The sequence below is a fragment of the Antedon bifida genome, chromosome 10 (genome assembly GCF_963402885.1).
Source record: "Antedon bifida chromosome 10, ecAntBifi1.1, whole genome shotgun sequence".
NCBI classification, from domain to species: Eukaryota; Metazoa; Echinodermata; class Crinoidea; order Comatulida; family Antedonidae; genus Antedon; species Antedon bifida.
In genome coordinates, this window is record NC_136235.1 from 14,429,691 (window position 1) to 14,453,691 (window position 24,001).

The window sequence follows — 24,001 nt, forward strand, 5'->3', positions numbered from 1 at the left end:
CAAAGACGATGAATTACATGTATTTAATAACCTTTTAAACCTATTTTGCACAATCAATACACAATTTTGTTTACACTTATTAATATATATTGTATTATAGACATAATTTTTATTCCTATACAAATATGTAACTATTTTCTTCCATAGAAGGAAAACAAACAGACAGACAAAGGGTTACGAAACAAAGTGACGTGAAAGGGAATGTTGCAACATGACAAATTCTCCAAATGGTTTGAAACGGCAGTGCTATTATATTTATTATACTAAGCTAAAGCATTATTATCAATATTGTTATGTTAACATATTTAATTTAATGCTTCTTCTGAAGTCTTTTTTAACAAGATCATGCAATTTACATTTTGCACTTGTTTTCTCACTCTAGGTGGGAGATAGAAATCCATTTTTTCTTTTTGTTTTTCTTCCTCTTCAACTTTACTCCTCGCTTCCACCGGAATGATGTCTTCCCAATTTGCACCCATTTCAGACGACACTTCTTCCTCTTCTACCGTTGAGAAATTGGCAACCTGTAAGAATACAATTGTAATGAGTGAGTGGCTGAGCGGTTAGGACAGTGGAACTCATTCGCTCCATTTGAATTTGTTATTTATTTCTCCACATGGTTTCTCCATGGTTCTCTTTATTTCTGTTTCCCAAGCATCTTAACTTGTTGAAGTTTTTCAAAAAGACTGTGATTTTATATCTGTACACAATACGTGGATAGCAAAACCATAGGTCAATGAACAAATGGACAAAAGAAGTGCAGAAAACCAACCTTGAATTGAGAAAGGAATTCCACTCCAGCAACAGCGTTTTCTGATTCATGCGTTTCTGCTCGTTCTAAGATTGAGTCAATATCAAACTCCTGAAAACAAAAACAATAAATATGAAAAGGTTAGTAGGAACAATAATAACAATCTTGTCTAACATTTGGCAGGTTCATGTTTCTCGATATTTCTATTTATTACATTTGTAAAAAGAGGACTCTCTAGGCCAGGGTGCAGAGGTGACAATAGGGACTTTACGAAACACGACGGGAAGCCACAGGAAGGTGCTCATGAATAATTTATGCGTGAGCTTTAACAAAGTGGGCGGAGCTTAGCGTGAAATTCCGTAGTCTTAACTTGTTGAGGACGATAAAGTTGCCATTTTCCTGTTTATGGAGAACGACTATTATATATAACCTTAAATATACAGTTCATTCAAATTACACTTAAACATGGAATTTTAAAAACTAATAATATTTGAACTTTTATTGTTTAATGAAATAACATTTTTATTGGGTTAAAATGGCTGTGTTAAAAGCAGCGTTTGAATGCGAGGCCCCTAGCTAGGAATTAGGCTAGGCCTATGCTGTATCACCAGAGACAAGAGAGATATACTGCCGGTCGTCGTCTTCGCGCAATGGTGCGTAACTAATAAAAACTCTTTCTGATTTTATGCTCTAGCAAACACAGGATATTCGCCGTCCTTCCCTGACTGACGTGTTTCGTAAAGTCCCTAATAAGCTGGACAGAAGGCCCTACAATAATTCAGAACCTAAAGTAGTAGTAGGTTAATATTAATTCTATTTTCACTGTCCATAGTCACCAGACAGAGGGCGGTATCTATACTTGCCTGTAACTCTGATTCTTCCCCATCTGCCTCTTTGAATAATTCTTCAGCTCCAAACTTAAGAATGTGGGACAATTCTTCTTTAGTAAACGGCGTGTTACTGTAAAACAAACATTTATGGAAACATTCAGTATATTTATTTTTATCTTTAGGCAATGTGGCCAAGGTTTACCAATAGTAAATTAATCACTGTCCTATCAGATAGGTGGTAATCCCCCTGATACAGGACCTATTTTGTGAACCAGTTCACAGGGGTAACCCCCTACTCAGTTTGAATGATAAACTGAGTTCTTTAAACTGCACACAGGTTATAACTATGTACACTGGACCTACGGTTTATTGTTCTTATCCAAGAATACTTGTTCCACCACCAGAACTAGGAGCGAGTCGTCCTCGAACCAATGCCGATATTGTTGGCTTTTTTAGATACGATAAACGACGCCCCTATTTTAAATGCTTGGCAATTTGACTCGCTCAATATACAAATTCATGGAAACATAAACCAACTGATATTGACACAAGTTGTAAAATCTTGCCATAGTGTATTCCTCACAGATGTGAGATGGTTCTTACCTAGCAGGAGCCGATGACTTTGAGAGAACTGTCCTGCCAGATGTGTCCATTCTTTGGATAACCAGGTGATCTAATACCATCTTCTTTTTGGCCCTTTCAATTATCTCTTCCTCTACACTTACTTTTGTCACTAACCTATAAATATTCACCTGTAAAAAATAATTGAAAACAAAACAAAATAGAGATCAATTATGATAATACACTCCATAATTTCATGTCAATTTTGGGCAAAAAACATACAGTAAAACACCTAAATTAAATAATACTGAGTAGAGGTTGGTCATAGTGTTACAAACTGCTCATTGTTTATTTCACAGGAATGTGTCCCCTTATAGGAGTGTCTCAAAGATGAGTTACTACTGTACTTAATTTCCCAGATGCAAAATTCCATCTATAAATTACTTTTCAAAACCAACTTCTTATTTGGACTCAAATCTTAACCTTAACAATCAAGCACATGCTTAGTGGTTTTAGAAGTATATATCTGGAGATCTTTGGTTCGAGTCTCACTACCCTCACTACCAGACATTACTATAGAAGTATGAGTGAATTCTGTACACTTTAGGTTGGACAAAATTTAGAACCATAAAAATACATACCTGCTTTCGTTGACCTATTCTATGTGCCCTTGACATGGCTTGAAGGTCATTTTGAGGATTCCAATCAGAATCGAAAATGATGACAGTGTCAGCTGTTGCTAGATTCAGACCAAGACCACCTGCCCTTGTTGACAACAAGAAGCAGAAATCCTACAAGAACATTTCACACAATGTTAAGCTCTGTCTACACTATCAAACTTGTGATGTAACCATATATGGACATGATGATGTCATATCACTACCATATTTGGGCATATCACTACCATGTTGGGGTACATCACACCTTTTTTGTCAAACTAGTAATGTAGTCAAAAGTACAAACATGTGGATTATAAAAGGCATTGCATAACATGATTGGGGCAATAAATAAACCAACTTAAAGGTGCCTTTGTTAAAGATGTATTGTCCCTTTGTCAAATTCCAAAAAAATAAAAGATTTCGAAAAAAAGTGGGTCATTTTGAAGTATCATAATAGTTATTAACTTTCACCAAAAATTAGTCGAAAAAAAATCATTTAACTGAAATACAGACGTTTTTTAGTTAAAAAAATAACTTTGACTTCCAGTCAAAGTTTTCGATCAAAACATATCTCATAATGCAACGCGCTTATTTGGCTACTATGTATGCATACTCATAAAACTTCCTCGCGATCTGTGTGAAAACACCTTCTCAACCGTGAAGAGTTGTAAACAATCCTAATTAGCATCATGCATAATGTATACTCGTGGTTTGAAATCTTTGTTTACTTTCGCTCGCGACGATTTTCCAGACGAAATGTAATCAAATTAATTTAGCTTTTAATTACGTAAAATTGTTGTTTTTGACTCGAATTTTCGACTTAAAGTGAATAACTTTAATATTACTTTGATATGGCCAATTTAAATTTAGAATATTTTGACCTTCATTTTTTTGTGTTTCAAGGGACAATACATCTTTAAGATAAGAAAAGTAAAAATTATAGACAAAAGAAGCACACTACTTAATTTTAAAAGTATATTCATGAGATTGTTTTAAAGATAGTAAGTTTTAAAAAGTATATTTTTGGTTGGAATTTTAATATTTGATCTGTATTCTAAAACTCTGTCTACACTATCAAACTTTATGTGAAAAAAATAAATGTGATGTGCCCATATATGGACATGATGATGTCATATCACTACCATATTTGGGCACATCACATTATTCATATTTCATACAGAGAAATACATAAGGAAAAAAAAAAAGTTAAAAAAAACAAAAAAGACAAACTAATTTGATAGTGTAGACAGAAATGAAGGTTGTTTTTGAAGAGATTGTAAAATGTTTATATTCAAGTTCACCCTCTTAAAAATTCAAATTTGGACAATAACTTGTATATGTGAATGTTTATAGATTCACTATTGTTCCTATACTACACTACATTGGTACTTACAGGTGACTTGTCAGCATTGAAGTGATCTAAAGCCTGTTTCCTTAGGTCACTACTCACTGATCCATCTAACCTCTGCAAATAAAGAAAAAGAAACAATCAACACCACAGTATTAACATATATGCATTTAAATAAAAAGAATAAGATAAGAAATTTGTGCACTGCTCATTTGACTGCAAAGGTTATTTACAAATTGGAATGTTCTAATTTCAATAAATCTAGTGATATAAACATAAATGTTTTTACAGTACATTATGATTAACCTTCTGCCCTTTTAGAGCAGGCACTGTGATGCTTACAGTAAGAGTACTCATACACCAAAATCACGTTGACTGTATCATGCTAAAAACAAAGTTTGTTGCACTGATTAAATGATCATTGTAGATGGATTATGAAATAACCAATTTAGAAGATTTATTCATCAGTGGAAAATTACTTCCATTTATTGTCATTTCCATATAAAATATAAATAGAAATTATGTTTGCTCTGAGATATACAAGAACAGAAAATTTGAAAAACTAACAAACACAATTACAAAGTGTCACATCCCTCTTGTACGGTATACGTATTCAGTGCCCGAATGGCAGCTGGATAAAAGCTGTTTGTACGAGAGATGATGGACCGGTAACGTCTACCGCTACGTAACACCTCAAATACATTATGCATGGGATGAGTATAATTTTGCAATATAGATGACTATTGTAGATAACAGACAAGATTTGTTACCTAAAATATAAATTGTAAAAGTGATATTTTTCTCACCTGAAATGGCCAATGTTTATGGCGAAGATAATCTGCGAGGATGTCCAACATGCGAACCATTTGTGAGAAAATAAGTACACGGTTTCCACGTTCATGTAAACGTGTTAATAACTTGTCTAACAGTACAAGCTTACCACTGCCACGAATAATTCTCTGAAATATAGTAATATAGTAATTAATTAACTTGCTAATGCAAAATAAGTTGTGTGTTGGTTGTTACATTATATCCAATAGCAAGTAACTCGAAAATAACAAGATAAATAAACTATATCATGCTTATAAAATCATATTTGAGGGTTAGGGAGTGTAGTAGAAACAGTCGCTAGTTACATACCATGGAATTTTGATTCTAGTTATTCTTATCTTTAATTGGGCTGAAATTGTTAATTCTCTCTCCAAGTATTCTTATTTATAACCACTTACCTGTGGGTCAAATGCAGTTTCTTCCTGTCTCACCAGTAATGGATGATTACAGCATTTTTTAAGTTCCATCACCAGATTAATAAAGCCAGTTATACTTCCCTTTACACCTTTACTCAATGCCTGGAAGTTTTTTGTAAGAATCCACCTATAAATAAAACAAAAGATTAGTCTTTGGTTTTTGTCCATGCCTGCCAGTTCTATTCTTCAGTAGGCTATAAGGCAGCCAAGTCCTCAAAAGGCTGAAGCTCTCTGTCTACTCAGATATTCAATCACAATAGAGCTCTGTCTAATATTAAGTGACACAAAAATGTGATGTGCCCATATATGGAAATGATGTCATATCACTACCATATTTGAGTATATCAATACTATATTTGGGCACATCACACTTTTTTAGTCAAACTAGTTTGATAGTATAGATCTTTACTTATAATACTGCTTCTGAGTGGCACTCATCTCAACTCGGAGGATTCTTTCAACTTTGGCTGGTAGTGACTTCTCCACGTCTTTCTTAATTCTCCTTAACAGGAATGGCTCAAGCTCTTGGTGCAAACTAGCATAGCCATTCTTGTCAGCACATTGGTGTTGATCCTCAAAATCTTCCCACGTCATAAACCTGAAAATAAGATCAGGATGGTTTAATTTTAACAAAATATATTTTATAAAACTGATAAAAATAACAATTATTTTACAATTGATACATTACCATAAATGTAAAAATACAGTATATTAAAAAAAAAATGTTTGGGAATAATTTATTATTCTTCATAAATGAATATATATGAATTAATGCATATTTAATGAATATGTAGTTCACAAATTAGTTACAATTTAAACTGGGAAGAAGCTATGCTAGGTCATTTTACTTTAAAGTACCAAGGGTCCCAACATGGAAAAACAAGCATTTTTAAGAGAGGGCGATATAAAAATTAATGGGTATGCCAGGTAGTTTGTAAGTGTGGTAAAGGTGTGAATTGTGGCGGGGAATGTATTTTTGGCTTTTGTTAACAAAGTAAGACCTTTGTAGTAGAGCCTAATAATAAATTTATACATTATCGAGATGTTGTTTTGTATATCCAAATCCATGGATTTCATTTTAGCAGGAGATTGGGAGACTTCACTGACTGACTTGAAATATTGGAAGACTCCCATGATTATTGGCAGAGGTCGGAGGTCGGCAGTACTTACTCATCTGGCATAATAAAATGCAGCAGTGACCAGAGTTCCTTGAGGGAATTTTGTAAAGGTGTGCCAGTAATTAATAATCGGTGGTTAGTGTTGAAGTTCATCAGAGTCTTGTAGAGTAATGAATCATCATTCTTCAATCGGTGGGCCTCATCAACTACTAGATTAGCCCAGCTAATAATTCCAAGGAAGGACTGTCAAAAAGCAAAGGACATTAAAAGATGTTAGCATAAAAAAAGGCAATGATTGCAGGAAAGAGTAAAGCTCTGTCTACACTATCAAACTTTGTGACAAAAAATGTGATGTATCCATATATGGACAAGATGATGTCATATCACTACCATATTTGGGCACATCACCCTATTTTTGTCAAACTAGTTTGATAGTGTAGACAGAGCTTTATGCACAAATTTTATTACATTATCTAAAATGGTATGAACCAAACTCACCTTATCTTTCAAGAGGATTTCATAGGTGGTGACAATAACATTGAATTTTAACCTGTTCTTATGATGACACCATTCATATTCTCGAATCTATAAAAACAGTACATTTTTGTTAATGTTATATTAACTTTGTATTAGATGCTTTTTATTATAAGTTGGCACCTGGAACTGACAGCAAATCATGTAAGTTAAAATTAACTAGTTGAGACTTCGAAAGATCCAACGAGTGAGCGCTATGTCGACATGGCATTGTCGTAGCTACAAATGCTGTACACACGCTGGGACAGTTCCTAACATGTATTGAATCTTTATTTACAATAACCAATGGCAATCAATAATTCACAGTTTTTGTAAATATAATTTAACTGAAATTTTTAAATTTTAACCCTTTTACTACATTCCCAGAAAATCATCGCGAGATCGTTCTCCGCCATATGTTGGTAAATTTCAGTAGTGTTATATGACGTAATATTACTACTACTCAGTTCTAAAGCCTGTTTTCCTGTTGATGTTATTCGACGCTATCGTTCTACATAAACATTGAAATGTTAACGATTTACAGGAAAAGGTACTCGCTATCGTTATCATTTCAACTTGATCATTTTAAAACGATCGTCATTGAACTGTTAACGATCAACGACGATTGCGTCGACAGGAAGACAGGCTTTACGACAAAATGCCACTGAACATGTTCTGCCATTTAGCAGTTTAAATTACGTATGCGCAAATCATCAAAATGATGCCATAAGGTATTGATCAACATAGTGATGTACAAGTCAAAGTGCCTATTAATTCAACAATACATACTATATTTCTGCTTTTCACATCTCCTATATACATAACAACATTTAGTTCTGGCGCCCACATCTGGAACTCTCGTTGCCAAGACGTCATTGTCGATAATGGTACGACCACAAGAAACGGTCCGTACAGCTGGTGGGCGTGGTGAAGATATGAAAGAAATGATATGGTCTGAATAGTCTTTCCAAGTCCCATCTCATCAGCAAGGATTATACTGTTTTCTCTAAATTAAATTAATTATAAAATATATGATTATTGTACATAAAATAGGTTGTAAACTTGAACCAGGTCATGTAGTAATGATGCCAAGTAGAGCGGAATAGAAACAGTCAAAGATGCTACTTATAACTAGAACATTTTAATGCACCTGTACAGGCTGTTCCATGAGTACCTCAATCTTCAGGTGCTTGGCTATATAAATATATGGGTGAAAGTTCATACATGTTGATATATAACTAGATTATATGGTTTAAAAAAGCTAGTTTGTTTAAACTATTTAATATTATACATATATTTTCACTTCTGCCAAGAAGGTCTAAGTGAAATAATCAGGGAAGTCGTTATTAGGGTGTAGCTTAAGATTAACAGGACATATTCTAAGAAACGACGAAGATGAACTAGTAAAGAGAGCTTGGCATTTAGAAGAGGTGACGTGGAAAGATATGGAAGAAAGCAAGGAGGTTTGGAGGAACATGATGCGCAAGACAGGGAGAAGTGGAGAGATGGTGTAGCACGAACGAGTCTTCCTTGGAAGAAGCTGACTCAAATAAAATATGATGATGTATATCTTATTATTCAATTAAAGCAAAAGTGTATAATCTTACTTGCACCAGGAATGCGCTAGCCAGTTCAAGCCGTCCAATTGGTAGTCTCGAAGTTCAAGGTCATCCCCGCCAATATACGATGGCTGCGCTTTCAGTTGCACGAACCTTGGACGCATCTTTAAAACCTATCCATAGATTTTTAAAAAGAAAAATGTTTAAAAGGGGGTATACCAATAAAATTATGTCCATTTCAGTTTTTAATAAACATAAACGAAACATAAATGATTTGACCTAAATTATCTCATCTGTTATGACATCTGATACATGGCATCTGGAGTTGGGTAGTTAGGACGCTTGACTGTCATACAGAGAAACTCTGGTTCAATTCCCAAAAACTCCTAGTCTACTCAGCTGTAAATGAGTACCTGGTTTACAATAGTGGGGAGGATAAGGGGGAATGGAAAGGAACTGGCCACCCTACCACATAATGCAGAGGCTTAGTACAAACAGCTCACCACTACGTTTAGAAATGAATACGAGACTTAAATTTACATGGCATTATTGTTGTTTTTTTAGATTACTCAGGTGTAATAATTTACTAGCTACAAAAGGTTTCATTATGTCTATTAAAACTGATATGGTAGTGATATGACATCAAATTTTTTGTCACATAAAGTTTGATAGTGTAGACAGAGCTTAAAACCCTTACCCTGGTGATTTTGGAAGGTATTCTTGAGCATTTGTTTCTCCTATGATATGCATCAATGCATTCTTGATTATTCTTAGCAATCAGGTTGCCATCCTCCATAGTACACTCTGAATATGGGTAACCTTGCCACTTACAAAAGTAATCTGGATAATCAGATGACGCCTCTTGATGGGCTAAAAACGAAAAGAAAAATATTGATATATGTTTGTATTTTGTACAAATCTCTTGTTGGAAAATAATGTATTTAAACAGATCATATTTAAGCCTTGTCTACACTATCAAACTGTATGTGATGTGCCCATATATGGATATGTCATATCACTACAATATTTGGGCATATCACTACCATTTTTGGGCACTCACTTTTTTTGTCAAACTAGTTTGATAGTGTAGACAGACCTTTAGGCGTTAGTATAAAAAAAATAATAATTCAAGCCAAGCTTTGGCCTTGAACAATGGATAACATTTGTTGATAAACATGCTTGTCTACAATTCCCAGGGACCTAAAATCCTGCTAGTGTCACTACAGTATTATACTCCTGTCAAAGTGTGCCCTTAATATATATGTCCTCTGAATAGGGGAAATATATATAATTCTTGCTCGTTTTATTGGAATGTGTCACCTGAATGGGTGTCCCAAAGGAGGAGCTCTACTCTACTATGATTTCCCTCATGTCAAAACACATTGTTGCTGTCTAGTCATGTACTTACTTACATGTATTATGAATAGGACCAGATTGAGTTACTTTTGGGCTATACATACCTATGATACGCTCAACTTTTTGGTATTGTTCAACCAGCTGCAGCGACATCGCATGCTGGCATTCGTAATATTCAACATCTTCTGGATTTGCTACCTTTTTCCTATATAAACATATGAAAAAAATATACAATTTGATTAGATTACATAACAGATTTAAGTTAAGTTTACACACACTTTTGTTTCAATTACTTGTTCTGTGCTTAAGCTCTGTCTACACTATTAAACCTTAAAAATATGTGATGTGCCCATATATGGACATGATGATGTCATATCACTACTACATATTTGGGCCCATCACACCTTGTTTAGTGTACACAGAGCTTAAAACGTGTGTGGTATAACATTACACCAGATATACCTCTGTTATATTGCAGTTAAACATGAAGAGAGTATTACACACAAGCACATGTGTCATGGATGTAACCCTGATATAATTTGAATCAGCTTAAATCTTAACTCTAGTGTGTGTAAACACAGTTTAGTTTTAATATGCAAGTGCATTTAGTACATTTTCTAATGGGTTGGTTTCAAGTCAGTCAAATAAAGTCTATTGGAATCTAAGCACGACTAATAATGAATGCACCAGGAAGAAATGGCTCGAAAAAACAGTATTAACCATGACGATTAAACAATCCTAACAGATGAGATGACCATGACAAAAACATGGTACTGTCGCAGGATTTGAACCGGGATCCATTGGTTGCGCAAGTATGTTTACCACTAAACTACAGAGCCGCCCCAAAATGACAAAATTATGCTCTTACCATTCGCTTACTTCCTCCTCCCTCTTAATATAGTTTTCTAGCTTTTTCATTCCTTTTGCTTTCTGTGTTTTCAGAGATTCTTCCGACTCCCATGTGTTGTGTATATGAGCCCAACTTCTCCATTTTATTAGGTACTGTGTCTCTGTCTCTTCAGTGTCAAGGTCAATATCTTGGTTAGGATCTCCATTGGCTTCTACGTAATAGACAGTAGTTATTGCACCAGTTTCTAAAAATAAAACACAGTTATGCAAAAAATGGTATCATTTTATTGACAAAAGTTGTTTAGAAACTAAGTTATAATAGATCATCATTCATTGTAAGGCCTGGGAAAGACATTGTAAAGTTCTCTTTTTTGGTCAACAAGGTTATAAGTGTAATCCCTGCCGCTATGCCGAAATGCAGTTAGGTCTACGGTCTTGTTTTTCAAAATATATGAACAGAAAAGAAAATATATATATATAGAGTGAATGAATAAAATGGGGCTTATGGGGCCATGTTCAAACTTTAAACTATTTTATGTAGATCAGAGGTTCCCAACAAGAATATGAATGAACTTACTCCCTTTACGACCAATTCTATGGTTTAAAATTTTTTCAATGACTTCAGAATCATCTTGTTCATCTGTCTGCGTAGGGTTTTCAATTATGTCATCTGAATCAGTGGTATTCTCATCTTCCTCACGGTAACTGCAAAACATTGAAATAAATTACAAATTGAACAGTGTTTAATGTTGTTTGTAGAAATACAGTATAATTTCAATTCAAATATTTATGTTCTTAATTTGAATTATTATTATTATTAGTTCGTGCCCACAGATGGTTCTCGAATACACAGTAATTTCAGCATAAATAAAACTTGCGATTTCAAATGTACGTACCGCGAACTATAATACATTTCGTTTGAAGGAACGAATAAATAGACACAGTGATTTATGCAGTAGAACTAAAATTAGCACCCTGAGAATTTAAACAAACCCAATTTGTGTTTTTTATGTAACATTAGGGTTGAGGGATTGTGAAGAGGATGGGTACAAAGAGGAACCATTTTTAAATATATCCTTTATCCATAACAACATATTTGTTTATTATGTTTTATAAATAATATACTGCACTAAACACAGTAAAACTTTATCAATTTAATACTTTGTTGAAGCTGTCACTGTTATAGTCAATTGAAATAGTACATGGATGTTACAATACACCACTACAACGTTTATATTTTTTGTAATTATTAATTAATTAATACAATTAACATTGATAGGAAACTGTCAGTAATATAGTTTATATATAATTATGTGCTTAAACAGTACCCACACTCACAGTAAGTAATGTGTTCTTCAAATGGCGACAAAAAATGGTTTATGTATTTATTGTCAAAGGTTTTAAGTTTATCCCCAAGGGCCCATAAATTTTACCTACTTGTGTTATACCAAATACTTATACTGGGGAACTGAAAGATTGGAATTTTGCCCTTACGTAAATTTAGATTATATAATTATAAAAATAATATTAGATCCAAATGATAAATCAAATTCATAATTGGTTTTTTAAAATTTACATTGAATCATCAATAAACAGAATGAAATCTATTTAATGCGTACCTAACTGCACCTGCACGAAACCGTTGACTGCGCGATATTCGTGGACAGTCACTGTCACTGTCGGTATCTCCTGAGCTGGATGCATGTTTACGATTCACTACTTTCTTCTTTTTTGCATTGCCTCTTGCTGCAATAAAACATACATCAGAATTTAATTGATCTGTGTGGTTATTTATCTTGGCTCTAGTCTTGAGTAAGCTATAGTATTGTTGCCTCCAAACTCAATTGGCATTGAAAGAGGGCATTATAATACTTGAATTAAATACAATTAAAACAAAAATAATCATTTAGTGTCAGATCTTTTTAAAAAGAAATACAACTTAAAACCAAAAAAGAGAGTAAAAACAACTTCTAAACTAAGACATGTCCTGTTACTTACAGTATTGTGTAAAGTGTAGCTAACATTAACCTCTGTCCTTTAAATACACTGCAGTAAAATACTGCTCCCAACCCCCGACCTGACCGCTCCCCACCGCAGACCGGCGACCTGACCTGACCAGTCCATACACCGATCTGACCATTCCCTACTCCCGACCTTACCACTCCCTACCCCCGACCTTACCACTCCCTAACCCGACCTGACCACTTCCTACTCTGACCTGGACCACTCCCGACCTAACCACTCCCTACCCCGCCCTGACCACTCCCTACCCCCGCCCTGACCACTCCCTACCCCCGCCCTGACCACTCCCTACCCCCGCCCTGACCACTCCCTACCCCCGCCCTGACCACTCCCTACCCCCGCCCTGACCACTCCCTACCCCCGCCCTGACCACTCCCTACCCCCGCCCTGACCACTCCCTACCCCCGCCCTGACCACTCCCTACCCCGCCCTGACCACTCCCTACCCGACCTTACCACTCCCTACCCGACCTGACCACTTCCTACCCCAACCTGACCACTCCCTACTCGGACCACTCCCTACCCCCGACCTGACCATTTCCTACTCCCGACCTGACCATTTCCTACTCCCGACCTGACTACTCCCTACCCCCGACCTGACCACTCCCTACCCCCGACCTGACCACTCCCTACCCCCGACCTGACCACTCCACGACCTTTATTGAGTCAGTCCAGAGAGACATTGTTCCAACATCTTGTTTTGCAAATCCCAGATTCCCACTGCTTTTACAATGCAGATTCTAATTTGAAAGTATCTTACCACGATTTTTAGCAGTAGACCTTGCGTTAGCTCGTGATTTTCCTCTTGATGCTGGTTCAAAGTCTGAACCACTTTCCTCACTTGATGAGTCACTTAAACGACTACCACTGTGCCACCCATCACTAACAAAAATTCATTATAATATTATTATAAGAGTGTATCCAATTTGTAAACAATTACACTATTTATTCAGGTGCATTGTAAGAAATTTTTAATTTTTATGCAGGCATCTTGCAGATCATACTGCCTTTAAGCCTGTTTTTTAGTAGGCAAATCCAACGTTTTGATTGCGATACCCTTCGCCCAAAGTGCTAATTAATAGCTGAGATTTTCATTTCCATCGCTTGTCTACTGAGCTTTTCAATTCATATGAGGTTCTCATGAATGCACCATACCTCAGTTCCTGAACTCTGATTGGTTTCTCAATTTTTGCAAAAAGTAGAAACTACTCAAACTACTAATTTTGCTGAAGCGAAAACTAGAGAAACTAGAAATTATCACAGAAAGGAATTTGGAATATGAAAAGGTATTAATTATGTATGCATACAAGTGGATGGCAACGACTCATGCAAACAACAAGCTTTGTACAGCATTAATTACCTTTTGGACATTCTTCCTTTCGACGACCCTGATGATTTTCTTCGTCCTCTACCGCCTTCTGGTTCGTCAGTCTGTGGATGGATGCAAACATTTAATAATCCGCAATTATCAAAATAACATGTTATAACACAAAACACATTTAGACTTCCTAGACTTTTCCAGTGCAAAAAAATGTAAATTTCCAAAACCAATTTTGCACACAACTTAACAATTAACTTTAGCCTTTTGCAGACATTGACAAAACAAAAAGTTATTCATTTCTTTCTCAAAACCAAACTAATTTTCCAAGACTTAAAAACACTGAATTTCGTTCCAAAACCTGTACAAATGCTGAACATTGTACGATCAAGTCCAATGAATGTGATACAATATTGCATCTACTGTAGAGTAGTACTTGTTGGCTTTTTCTTGTATAAATGTATGTTTTATACAATTATCTAAAGTGGGTTGTTGTAGATACAGCGTGCCAAATGATTGTTTATACGTACCGATGTTCCTTGATATCGTGCTACCTTTGTCTTGCAACGACTGGACCTCCTGATTCCATACACATCCGGAAATTCTTCCATCATCTTAAAAAATAATAGTAAAAAATAACCAATTATGACTCTTCCATTGTGTTACAATACTGATTTGTCATTCAAGTGTAATTAGTTAATATAGTTTTATTTTTAGAATCTGTGTTAATGTGTTTTTTCTACATTAAAAAACACAAGCATATTGACTTGTTTGGATGGCTGGTCAAATAAAAAAACAGGTTTAATAGTTTTTGCAAAATAATAATCTCTGCTTAATATGTTTAAATCACTTTATTTGGGCCGGACTGGGCTGTATATAAAAAACGAAAACATTTCAAAAGAAATGAACAGTTTCTATTCTGAATCTGGAAATCATGCCTTTAACAGAATTCTGGGGTCAAATCCTGTTTTTTGCCACAGTAATAGGATTTTCCTTGATGTTATTAAATAAAACACTCAACTTTTTTTTAAACATGGGTTTAATACGATTTGGTATTTACTCTAGGGGATGTGGGGAATGAAATGAACAATGTGAATACCTCTTTGATGTCTTTGGCAGTGGTGACTTTGGTAAACCATCGTTGTTCCTTCGTTTCATCATCCTCATATTTTGATTTGGTTGGACTACTACTCTCATCGTCGTCATCATCATCTTCTGAATCATCTTCATTGTCTTCTTTTGCATCATCCTCCTCATCCCCTCCATCTTGTTCATCCTCGTCATCGGAGTGTACATTATTATTCTCAACATCTTCATTAGATTCGTCATTTGAATCATTGTCAGATTTTTTGGAGTCGTCAGAATCGGAATGCGAAGCATTTTCAGAGTTGTCGTTTTCTGAATGCCCTTCATCCTCTCCCTCGTCCTCTTCATGCTGGTCTGCTACTGCTTCTTGTACATCGGAGCCAGAATCGGAGCTATTGTTGTCGCTAAATGTAAATTTGAAAAAAAATATGTTCAATATTTCGTAATTGTTTGGACATGTTTTTGTTTGCTCATTTCTATAGTAAAACTCTTCATTGGAGTAATTTAGATTATTAGTATAAATTCTGTATACAAAATGAACATGATGAAATTAAAAAATTTTCTTAAACCAGAGGAGTTTGCTGTAATATAACATTAGGGTGTGACCTACAGTTTGTTGAGACAACATACACAAGGCACATTGGGCTGATAAGATAAAAATGAAGTGGACTACCTATTGCACAGGCATGTCAGGCCAATACCAGAGGAGCCAGTGTGGCCAGTGATGAAAACAAAATGATGCTACTGTAGGTGGCAGTCACAAAATTATGTCAGATTATGCTAGGCACAATTATAGCAAAATGAGATCTAAGAGGGTGGTTTTTGAATATGTTAAAAAAACTCTCTGGCCCTACACAAAAGCAAAAAAAAAAAAAAAGGTTGTCAGGTTTTTGGCCAAATTGTGCTAGATTTGGTTATATTTATGATTTTTTATTAAATAATAGTATAATACTAGAGAAAATGCTAGATCATAGGATACAACCTTGAAAATTGGTTTTTCCTAATTTTTCCAGATTATGCTATATTTTCTAAAATTATTCCTAGCATAAATGCTAGATGCCAGATGGGTCAAAATTATGCTAGAAGGCATGATTATGCTAAATTTGGCCACTATGAGAGGAGCAAAATAATTGACTTGGGACAACACATATACTAGTTAAGTTGAGCTTTGATCTTAATAAAATGGGACAAACTATACCGGAAACGTTGGGCTTTGACCAAAATAAAATGGGACAAACTATACCGGACAAGTTGGGCTTTGACCAAATTAAAATGGGACAAACTATACCGGACATGTTGGGCTTTGACCAAAATAAAATAAGACAACCTATACCAGTCAAGTTGGGCTTTGACCAAGATAAAATGAGACAAACTATCGGACACGTTGGGCTTTGATTGACCAAGATAAAATGCGACAACCTATACCAGACAAATTGGGCTTTGACAAAGATAAAATGGGACAACCTATACTGGACAAGTTGGGCTTTGACCAAGATAAAATGGGACAACCTATATCGGACACGTTGGGCTTTGACCAAAATAAAATGGGACAACCTGTACCAGACAAGTTAGGCTTTGACAAAAATAAAATGGGAAAACCTATATCGGACACATTGGGCTTTGACCAAAATAAAATGGGACAACCAGTTGGGCTTTGACCAAAATAAAATGGGAAAACCTATATCGGACACATTGGGCTTTGACCAAAATAAAATGGGACAAGCTATATCAGACACGTTGGGCTTTGACCAAAATAAAATGGGACAAGCTATATCGGACACGTTCAACTTGCCAGAGGACTAAAATGAAGTAGACCAATCAATACCAGACAAGTTGGGCTTTGACCAAAATAAAATGGGACAACCTATATCGGACACGTTGGACTTACAGTACAAGAGGACAAAAATGAAGAACATTATGTATGCATTTTATATACAATAAATTACAATTTATTCTAGTATGGAAAAAGTATACCATAATACTAAGTGGTATTTAAGCCTACTATTATACCCCTAAGGTATTAGAGAGCTGTTTGTCAGTATTGTGATTTTTAAATGTTAAGTACATTTTTGAAGGAATTATGATTTGTTATTGATAATATAATATACTGTAAATAATCTGTATTTATATACAATTCAATCTATCAAAGTATACTACAGATTAAAATGAGTTGTTGAAAAAATATTCTGTGTATAATAGCTAATACTTGTATTTTTAATAAAGGTATACATACAGTAGGATAAAATAATATAGAAGTTACAATTGGAAGATTCCATATCTTGGCATCCGTCCAAATAGAAAACATCTGCATCAAATCTGCTAGCATTTGATTGGTTAATCATTAAACATTTGTGTGTGCCCATAAGAATGAATTATATTATGCCAACCCTGTATTTTGCTGCAATGACATTCAATATTCACTCACTCACCGTCAAGCAAATTATACTAAAAGACTTTATATTTTGTATCTTTACTAAAGACGAGACAAAAGTTTCTTAATACTGATTTGACTTTTTAGATGAAATAACAAATTTCTATTATATTAAAATAAGGTTTTATGATAGACTAATTACAGTTTTGTTCTTTGTAAACATTTTTGTATAGCTGAACAATGCTCAGTGAATGCCTGGGTCTGATAAAAACAATCATGGAAGTTGCTATTCATTTTTAAGATTTGCAGTATAATTATTAAGATCAGGGCTTAAAACTGAGATACTGTATAATAGGACATGTTGGCATTTCCATGAGAAATGGACAGAAATGGACATGATGTGAAAACTTCATTCTCAAAATATCATACATTCTATACCTTTCCTGCATTACATTTTATAAGTTACTGTACTTTATGAACAAAAAGAATTATTGTAATTTCTTTAATATTTCTGGAAATATGCAGAAAATAACGACGTGATTTGAATAAAAGCACTATTTTACCTATGTAACACGAGTTACCCAAGTATAAAGATTTTCTCTCTATAAATTTATTTTTTGGGTTAAAATGAAGACTTTTAGTTTTCTAAATACAGTACTGCATTGTTAGGTGATGTTTTAGAAAGTTTAATTAATCTTGTGAACAAATTGTTTCTATAATTAGACATTATTATATCCTGGACAAAATGTGATGTGAGTTACCATAACACACGAGTCACCAACATACCATTTAAAATTTAATGGACGGACATTTATTTCGAAGTATTCTTGACATTACATTACATATGGGTGCCATTTTGTAGCAATAACTTTTCAACCATAACTTACTAGTATGAGGAGAATTTCAATTAACATGTCCCTCTTTTTGGTCATGTCCCTGTTTTGTAACAAGAGTTACCAATATTCTTCGTTCTATCAAAGTTGAACAAATGATTATTTTTGGTTTTTTTCTAATATAGTTCATACACTTTCAAACTACCTTTACAGTAAACATTTACCCTCAAGATTGTATATGGAAATAACACTAACAGTCACAAACACTAATTCAACTACCCATGAAATGTAATGCGAGTTACTGTGGAATAGCCCATGTAAAAGATGGATCAGTAAAGATGGTAAAGAAAGAAAGCATCAAATGTAATTGATGCACAAAGGTAAAGGTATAATAGTCCTCAAGCTTAACTGGAAAAAAAATTCCGATTAGGTCCTCTACGGACCCACAGCAACCAGCAGTGCAGTTCCTAGTTGAAATTTCAGAACTAGATATATTTACAAAGGTTTTGGTAGACTGTAAATTTCAAATTTGTGTAGAATTTAATTAATGCAAAAATATGTTTACTTGCAATAGTTTACTACTAGTGGATAAAACAAAGTTTCGAACCCTGATTGTAATAAACAGTAGAGGTAAGATAAGATAAGAAGATGTAACCAGGACAAATTTGTTTTTGTGTTGAAAATATCACTACAGTGCTAAAAAAATTAGCTAAAAATCATCCCTAATTTGTCAATTATAAATTAGCAGACACATTGTCCCTATTACAATTGAAAATAATTTAGCATATTCCCACACAGCTATGAAACCATCCTTTAAAATCTTATGAAAATTGGGCAATAACTTTTTGAGTAATCCTGCTAAACAAACAAGTTAGAAAGAAACAAATAAACAAACACACACACACATCAATCACATAACCTCTCGCCATTCTGCAAAAGTAACCGTTCATGTGCGGATTATGACATTTTAAAGTTTTTTTATTGAAGTATTAAAACATAGTTTTGAAACGGTTAAAATTTAAAGAAAGCCTGGGTAGATAGGATTTTCAAAAGGTACTGTAAGGTGTTCGTTCTTAACCACCCACCAGTAAAGGGAGTGTGGGCCTTTGTGTCTATAAATGGGATCGTCAAGGTCCCCAGCACCGGTATTAAAATAAAGCGGTTGGGTGTGGTTTAAAAAAACACAAACATCAGAAGCACTGAATGGGTTTGTCAAGGTCCTCAGGGCTGGTATTAAAATAAAGCAGTTGGGTGTGGTTTAAAAATACACAAACATCAGCAGCACTGAATGGGGTCGTCAAGGTCCCCAGCGGGGGTCGTCAAGGTCCCCAGCGCCAGTATTAAAATAAAGTGGTTGGGTGTGGTTTTAAAAAGACAAACATCAGCAGCACTGCATGGGGTCGTCAAAGTCCTCAGGGCTGGTATTAAAATAAAGCGGTTGGGTGTGGTTTTAAAAAGACAAACATCAGCAGCACTGCATGGGGTCGTCAAAGTCCTCAGGGCTGGTATTAAAATAAAGCGGTTGGGTGTGATTTAAAAAAACACAAACATCAGCAGCACTGCATGGGGTCGTCAAGGTCCCCAGCGCCAGTATTAAAATAAAGCGGTTGGGTGTGGTTTAAAAAAACAAACATCAGCAGCACTGCATGGGGTCGTCAAGGTCCCCAGCGCCAGTATTAAAATAAAGCGGTTGGGTGTGGTTTAAAAACACAAACATCAGCAGCACTGCATGGGGTCGTCAAGGTCCCCAGCGCCAGTATTAAAATAAAGCGGTTGGGTGTGGTTTTAAAAAGACAAACATCAGCAGCACTGCATGGGGTCGTCAAGGTCCCCAGCACCGGTATTAAAATAAAGCGGTTTGTGTGGTTTAAAAAAACACAAACATCAACAGCACTGAATGGGGTCGTCAAGGTCCCCAGGGCTGGTATTAAAATAAAGCGGTTGGGTGTGGTTTTAAAAAGACAAACATCAGAAGCACTGAATGGGGTTGTCAAGGTTCCCAGTGCTGGTATTAAAATAAAGCGGTTGGGTGTGGTTTTAAAAAGACAAACATCAGCAGCACTAAATGGGGTCGTCAAGGTTCCCAGTGCTGGTATTAAAATAAAGCAGTTGGGTGTGGTTTTAAAAAGACAAACATCAGTAGCACTGAATGGGTTCGTCAAGGTCCTCAGGGCTGGTATTAAAATAAAGTGGTTGGGTGTGGTTTTAAAAAGACAAACATCAGTAGCACTGCATGGGGTCGTCAAGGTCCCCAGGGCTGGTATTAAAATAAAGTGGTTGGGTGTGGTTTTAAAAAGACAAACATCAGTAGCACTGAATGGGTTCGTCAAGGTCCTCAGGGCTGGTATTAAAATAAAGTGGTTGGGTGTGGTTTTAAAAAGAAAAACATCAGTAGCACTGAATGGGGGTCGTCGAGGTCCCCAGCGCCAGTATTAAAATAAAGCAGTTGGAATTAAAATAAAGCGGTTGGGTGTGGTTTAAAAAAAACATCAGCAGCACAGCTACGAGTGTGGGTGAAGTTAAAAAAAAATAGGCAAGATGCTTGGAAATAATGGCACTTGTACATCCAGACATATTGAAGGGCATGAAAAAGTAAGGCAGTCTATTGAAACCACTGTGGATTCCTCTCTCAAGGGCCTGACAAAGTATCCATTTTATTCAATGAGTTGACTTCAAGTATAAAGAACAAAAAATATAATAATCTAGAATGATGTCCTTAAGTTAAATATGCACATCTGCGCAATAATGTCAATGATTATACTATTCAGTTTCTACAGTTTAAGATTGTGGAACTGGAAAATAATTTTTATAGATTTAAAAAAAATAATTAGTAAAGTATGTGGAGTATAAAAACAGCCCAAAAATAGTACAAAACCTATGAGTTAGAATAAAACATGTTGAAATGTTATAACTACAGTTACTGTACAACATCTATTATTATAGGTAGATTTTCCATAAAAATTCTATTATGCAGTGGAAAAGAAATCACCACTAAGAGAAGCATGTCATGCACATTTCTTTTAATTTTTAAGTTCATAGAAAGGTGAAAAGAAACACAATTAAATATCAAATGTTTAGCAAAATACCTACTATTTAAGTTTGAATTACTATACATGTATTTAAAAAATACAAAATATTAGCATTATAAATGCATTTAAAAATAATAATGTATTGTAAGTGTACTTTTTCTAAGTCCAAATGAATAGAGGAAAGACAAGAAAAATATCAATATTAAAAGTGTACTGTCATCAAGTACTTGTTACTGTGTGTGTTTGTGGAAAGAAATTTAGTAGTAATACAAATAACTACATGCTAATCTTTAATCAATGCCTCATCTTCACAAAGAGATAAACAGAGCTCGTGAATAATATTAAAGTTAAAATTTATAGCTAAAACAAGGTGAAAAATAAATATAATATGAATTAAAAGTTTAAAATCCAATGTAAAAGTGAATAACAAATATTTAGCAACAAAATGTCCTATTTGGATTTTTCTGTAAAAAACTCAGAACCGTTAAAAAAATATTGTTTTAAAACACCCCTTGGAAAACAATAACCAGGTAAATAGCATATAAAATTGTTTTTAAAATAAAATGAAGTGCTAAATAAAAGAATTAATCGATTATTTCAAAAAGTGTGGTACACTAAATATTGAAGTTAATGAAGATAAATGTTTTATTTCAAGATACCTGTCAGAGTGACTTTCATCCGAAGAATTGTCCCCTCCTCCTTGAACATTTTCCTCCTCCTCTGAATCCATTTTTTATTGGATTTTCCCAGTTAACACCAGTTAAATAGCACACAATAAATCTTGATGAAAGCCCAGTAAGAACTTCAATGAAGTAACATACACTTTCAATAGTTTTCTTTATTTCCAAGGACCTACATTACTTGGTAGATGGGTTCTACTAGGCCTTGTATGTAGGCCCTATCTATTTTCGGCCTAGACCAAATTTCAATATGTTGATTAAATCAATGTTTTTGATGAGTTTTTCTAGAAACCCTTTTCAAACTGGTCCAAAAGCTGGTCAAATATTGATATAATAAACTAAAATGTAATCACCTGCAAGAAAAAAAGAAGCAAACTGACATTAAAATAATCTAGGCCTAAGGATATCCGTTTTTTGTTGCTACTTCCACACGGGATGAAGGGGTTGAAGTCGGCGTCAGTGTGATCTGTTGCTCGTACACACATTACGTTAGATGGCCTAGACCCTCGCAATGAGATAAAGTAGTTTACAAGGTTACAATTTTTAACTTGATTATTATGCGAAGTTGTTTAAAAATAGGTGCATATTAAATTTAGACATTTAAAGCAAATGCTAAGATAATTTAAAAGTCTTTCTTATGCAAAAACCGAACTAAATAAAAACATTTCTTCGGAGACGTGACAAATGGAAATGTTTGATTTTTTCATTTAGTGTACGTGTGACATGACATGAAGTGGTATTTCTACCATTAACTCGATATAAATAAGACGTTTGTCATTATTTCTTTAAAATACAATACATTTAGAAATGTATTGTGCTTAAATAGATTTAAAATTACATATAATAAAGGGTAAAATATTGAATTCCCTTGTTATATTTATGATTTGTTGTTTTCAACCCAAACAAAAATGGAGGTGGCTCGTAATCACTTCGTAAATTCCGAAACCGCTTCGAAAAATCATGCAATTTTACACTTATTTTCTCAAATATTCTATAAATTTCTAAAATATCCTATTCTAAAGAACTCAAAGACACAATAATGGAAACATAGAACAATGCTAAAGGGACTCACATCCGTAACCCAGAGATGAAACCCACAACCAGAAATTAGTATTTTACTCGACGGCTACCGCCATTCATCTGCAAAATTCACGAAATAAAATTGAATTGTGGGATAGTTCGGGCTTGGTCAATTATTCTTGTACAAAGAAAGCAGTGAACAAACCGTTGTGTTTTCGTGGTGTAGCGGTTATCACGTGTGCTTCACACGCACAAGGTCCCCGGTTCGATCCCGGGCGAAAACATATTTTTTATTCCATTTTAATATTTTGTTAAATAGACATTAATGTACTGTATTAATTTTTTTTATCTTTTTAGGTATTGTAGCATCATTATTCCTAATCTTAGAAATGATTTTCTAAATAATGTTGGTTATAAATAGACAATACAACTGAACTGTATTAATAGTGTAGATAAATAGATAAGATGTGAAGCTCATTCCATTCAGTAATTTATTTGTGCAAATTGAAAGCGATTTTTTTTACGTGAAAAAATATGCAACCAATCAATCTACTGAATTACGGAATACTGTATATAAATCCAATCCACTACAAGAGTGATTGGCTTTGATGGTTGCACAATTTTGCGCTTCGCAAAAACAACGAACTACAAACTTTGCTAAAGTGAAAAATAGGAATACGCATGCATATAAGCTTTCAATCCTCAAACACATTCATTTTAAGCTGGAATTACTTTGGTGGCAGTGTTGCTTAATTTTTTTCCTCAATGTCTTTCACAGGTGGGTCGTCAAGAAACTTCATACAAAACAGTACACTTCATCTTGTTCTCATCAGCTTGTTTTCATACACATGG

The 24,001-nt window shown here is 34.7% G+C and overlaps 1 protein-coding gene and 1 non-coding gene across 3 annotated transcripts in view; one reads left to right on the top strand and one right to left on the bottom strand.

The window, feature by feature from the left end:
- LOC144854877 (chromodomain-helicase-DNA-binding protein 1-like) overlaps window positions 1-23,280 on the bottom strand; it is a 36,863-nt gene extending 13,583 nt beyond the window's left edge. For both annotated transcript variants that reach the window (XM_078712880.1, XM_078712879.1), the window contains exons 1-24: window positions 23,202-23,280; window positions 22,109-22,482; window positions 15,230-15,620; window positions 14,661-14,744; window positions 14,173-14,243; window positions 13,573-13,694; window positions 12,411-12,537; window positions 11,369-11,496; window positions 10,811-11,036; window positions 10,047-10,147; window positions 9,284-9,456; window positions 8,635-8,759; window positions 7,817-8,033; window positions 7,013-7,099; window positions 6,567-6,757; window positions 5,806-5,994; window positions 5,379-5,523; window positions 4,956-5,108; window positions 4,195-4,266; window positions 2,784-2,933; window positions 2,185-2,333; window positions 1,615-1,711; window positions 773-862; window positions 357-524 (exon numbers count right to left, since the gene is read on the bottom strand). In XM_078712880.1, coding sequence (XP_078569006.1) covers window positions 357-524; window positions 773-862; window positions 1,615-1,711; window positions 2,185-2,333; window positions 2,784-2,933; window positions 4,195-4,266; window positions 4,956-5,108; window positions 5,379-5,523; window positions 5,806-5,994; window positions 6,567-6,757; window positions 7,013-7,099; window positions 7,817-8,033; window positions 8,635-8,759; window positions 9,284-9,456; window positions 10,047-10,147; window positions 10,811-11,036; window positions 11,369-11,496; window positions 12,411-12,537; window positions 13,573-13,694; window positions 14,173-14,243; window positions 14,661-14,744; window positions 15,230-15,620; window positions 22,109-22,179 — 3,327 coding nt within the window. In that variant the 5' untranslated portion in view covers window positions 22,180-22,482; window positions 23,202-23,280. The remainder of the gene's footprint in view (window positions 1-356; window positions 525-772; window positions 863-1,614; window positions 1,712-2,184; window positions 2,334-2,783; window positions 2,934-4,194; window positions 4,267-4,955; window positions 5,109-5,378; window positions 5,524-5,805; window positions 5,995-6,566; window positions 6,758-7,012; window positions 7,100-7,816; window positions 8,034-8,634; window positions 8,760-9,283; window positions 9,457-10,046; window positions 10,148-10,810; window positions 11,037-11,368; window positions 11,497-12,410; window positions 12,538-13,572; window positions 13,695-14,172; window positions 14,244-14,660; window positions 14,745-15,229; window positions 15,621-22,108; window positions 22,483-23,201) is intronic.
- An 80-nt stretch (window positions 23,281-23,360) lies between these two features.
- Window positions 23,361-23,433, top strand: Trnav-cac (transfer RNA valine (anticodon CAC)). Its single transcript has one exon. It is a non-coding gene; the product is annotated as a tRNA-Val (tRNA).
- The last annotated feature ends 568 nt before the right edge of the window (window positions 23,434-24,001 follow it).